Source organism: Gavialis gangeticus, unplaced genomic scaffold (assembly GCF_001723915.1).
Source record: "Gavialis gangeticus isolate Ggan-Ray unplaced genomic scaffold, GavGan_comp1, whole genome shotgun sequence".
Classification (NCBI taxonomy): domain Eukaryota; kingdom Metazoa; phylum Chordata; order Crocodylia; family Gavialidae; genus Gavialis; species Gavialis gangeticus.
The window spans coordinates 73,003,746-73,006,628 of NW_017729033.1; the positions used below are offsets into that span (position 1 = coordinate 73,003,746).

The following is a 2,883-nucleotide window of genomic DNA, read 5'->3' on the forward strand; positions in this document are numbered from 1 at the left end:
TTCTATGTTTCTATAACTAGAAAGTTCATTCTGGTAAGGTGCTTTGCATTCTGATCACATGGAGGTGACCTGAAAGCATTTTTGAAAGTGGTTATTTCACATTCTGTCCTAAAATAATAAAGATACTGTGTTTTCAATTTCACGGGAATGATGAACTGTCCAGGAATATATACTTACTTCTTAATTAGAACAAAGATCTAATACATTAAATAACACATCAAGCCCTTATTAGTACAAATATTGAAAAGGTCTAAGACCAGATTCTGAATTCTTTGCATACCCAGATCCTGCTGAAATCAACAGGAATTTATGGTGAAAAATGTAGGAGACAACCACACCTGCATTCTGATTTCCAATTTATGTAGCGCCTCATGGAAGCATGTATATACACACCACATGCACACAGCAGATTGCAGGATTGGAGCCAACATTACAAATTATTACAGACACGTAACACAAACTTAAAAATACCAACCAGATTATTTGTAGAATAATCATGGATATTGAATAAGAGATCACTTCCAAGATGTGTCTGCCTCTTTAGGTGGAACACTGCCCACTGTACTACTGGACTCTTTCCAATATATCTGGACAGAAAGAAATTATACCAGAAGTTACTTCTTAAATAAAAAATATAGGACAAGGCCTTAAATACTTATGCACATGCCTTACTTTAAACATGCTAGTAGTCCTGTTATTCCAAGGGTAGTACTTACATTTTTAATGGTTAAGCAACTGAAGCCTAAAAGATTAAGGAAATAAGAAGTCTCTTCTACATTCACTATATATTTCTAGAACATTTACAAACAAATAAACCTACATAATGTAATCCTATAGAGATATTCTGCAAAATACTTACATTTGGTTGGAAGGATGAATGCCCCCTTCCTCTTGAAATAAACTTGAACCAGGATCTGGAGGCATTCATTTATTGGAGTGTTATCCTTGCCAGAGAACTGAAATCAATTATTAACAAAAAGTTATTTGGCAGTCGTTCATTTAGAATCCATTGCCAACTCCATGGAATAGGCTGAGAAAGCCCAAACTGGGGGCAATCTGAAGAAGATCAAAATGGCAAATCTGTGGACTTTATTCTGTAGTAATTTATTATCATGTTGTCTGAGATGTTGCAGAAACTATGAAGTATTATGATGAAAAAATGGACATTCCTGGCACTTTTATTCAATTATCTTTATGGAAAGGCAAGTTTAAAGGTAAAAATTTTAAACACTTCTGAGTCCAAGAAGAGTCAGATCTGGTTTTTTAACTTTATTTATTAAGAAATCCAACTTACCAAATAACAAATATAACATTTAAAGATACATGTAGTCATGTAAAACATACATTTATCTTCCATTAACAGTGCTCCCTTAACCCAGTTCAATGACCACAGTCATATGGTTTCAATATTTACACCCTATACTGTGGTCTAGTAATGAAAAAAGAACTGGCCATTTAATGGCAAATATACAGTTGATCATGAATGCCGTGTAACCCCAGAGGATTGGGGCCGGGGGGGCAGGGGGGCACAGCAAGCTCCCGCAGGCGGCAGTGGCACTGTCGGCGGCGGGAGCATAGCAGCAGCAAGCGGGGAGCTCCCGCAGGCAGCCACAGTTTTAAGTTTGATTCTATTCAGACAGAATATGCTCTTGTGGGAAGAATTAGATAGATAACTAAAATCTATATTTGTGGCTTTGTTTGTTTTTTTGAAGAAATAAAAGGAAAATGGCTCTCTCCATTAATGGGAAATTGTAAACACTGGACAAATAAAGAAAAAACAATCTGGCTTCTCTCTAACACTTCGGAGACCGTCCTACACTGCTTAGGTGAGTTTGCATTACTTGCACAAAGAATAAGAGACAAGTTCAAAGAGAATACTCCTAGGTTGTTTAAATGTTCAGCAATGCATGAGCATTCTTTTATATCATTATGTACTATGTTCTCCTTTAACTCTGCATAAGCTGGTAGCATGGATCACCTTATGGCATTTTAGCAAAAATGATAATTTACGTTCACTGTTATCTTATCATATATAATTGTTGTTCCTCATTTCATTGTACTGCTTTGGCAAAAGCTGTAAAGACACTTGATTAGTGACTGTTAACGAAACTATAGCTAGGTACAGGAGTGGATGGGGATAGAAAGCACTGGTGCCCCCTCCCCCCCACACACACTTTAATTCCTGCTCCATCCAAAGCTTAAAACTGCCTGGCAGTGAGAAAAGGATGTATGTGGTAGCAGTGTTTGTTTGAAACAAAAAGAAATGTAAAAATCTAGAACTCCTGGTTCCAAAATGATACCTTTTATTAGCCCAACTGAGACATTGCAAAAAAAAATAATTTTTTTTTGCATGCTTTCAGGATCAAGGAAAGTTCAAGATGGTAAAAAGTCCCCATATGTAGGAAATAAACTTCATTTTTGCACAGAGGAAGCAGAAGCTGGAAAACTGTTCCTCTGAGTCCATGCGAGTCGCTTTGTGAGCTTGCTCTTTGTTGTGTAGACCAAGCAGGATTTTTTCCCTGGTGGTGTCAGATAGCAGGCAGGGAAGTGTAGAAATCTTTCTTGTTCAGCAATGAGAGATGCATTGAGATGCATTTCTGTTGGGGCAGTGCTGAGGGAACCAGCTGACTTCCTGGCTAATTAAACCCCACATGATTCTTTCTAAACTCTTCACTGCACAGGGGTCAAAGCCCCTCTATCCTTTTTAATCAATGGTCTTGCTGTTCCACCAATCAAGCTAGCCTTTCTTCTGAAATCCCACTGCGAACTGCCCCAGGTAACTACGTCCTATTTCACAGCCCCGTTTCTAGCTCATCCCAATGAAGTTACAGTTGTTTGTGCTTCAATCTTTGAAAACTCCTGGCGCTCTGGTGTAGTGCCCGA

At 38.1% G+C, this 2,883-nt stretch overlaps 1 protein-coding gene across 1 annotated transcript in view; it reads right to left on the reverse strand.

Annotated features, from left to right (window-relative positions):
* LOC109303661 overlaps nucleotides 1-924 on the reverse strand; it is an 82,065-nt gene extending 81,141 nt beyond the window's left edge. The window contains exons 1-2 of the mRNA XM_019525867.1: nucleotides 860-924; nucleotides 476-587 (exon numbers count right to left, since the gene is read on the reverse strand). Of these exons, the coding sequence (XP_019381412.1) occupies nucleotides 476-587; nucleotides 860-924 (177 nt within the window). The remainder of the gene's footprint in view (nucleotides 1-475; nucleotides 588-859) is intronic.
* Nucleotides 925-2,883: the final 1,959 nt, after the last annotated feature.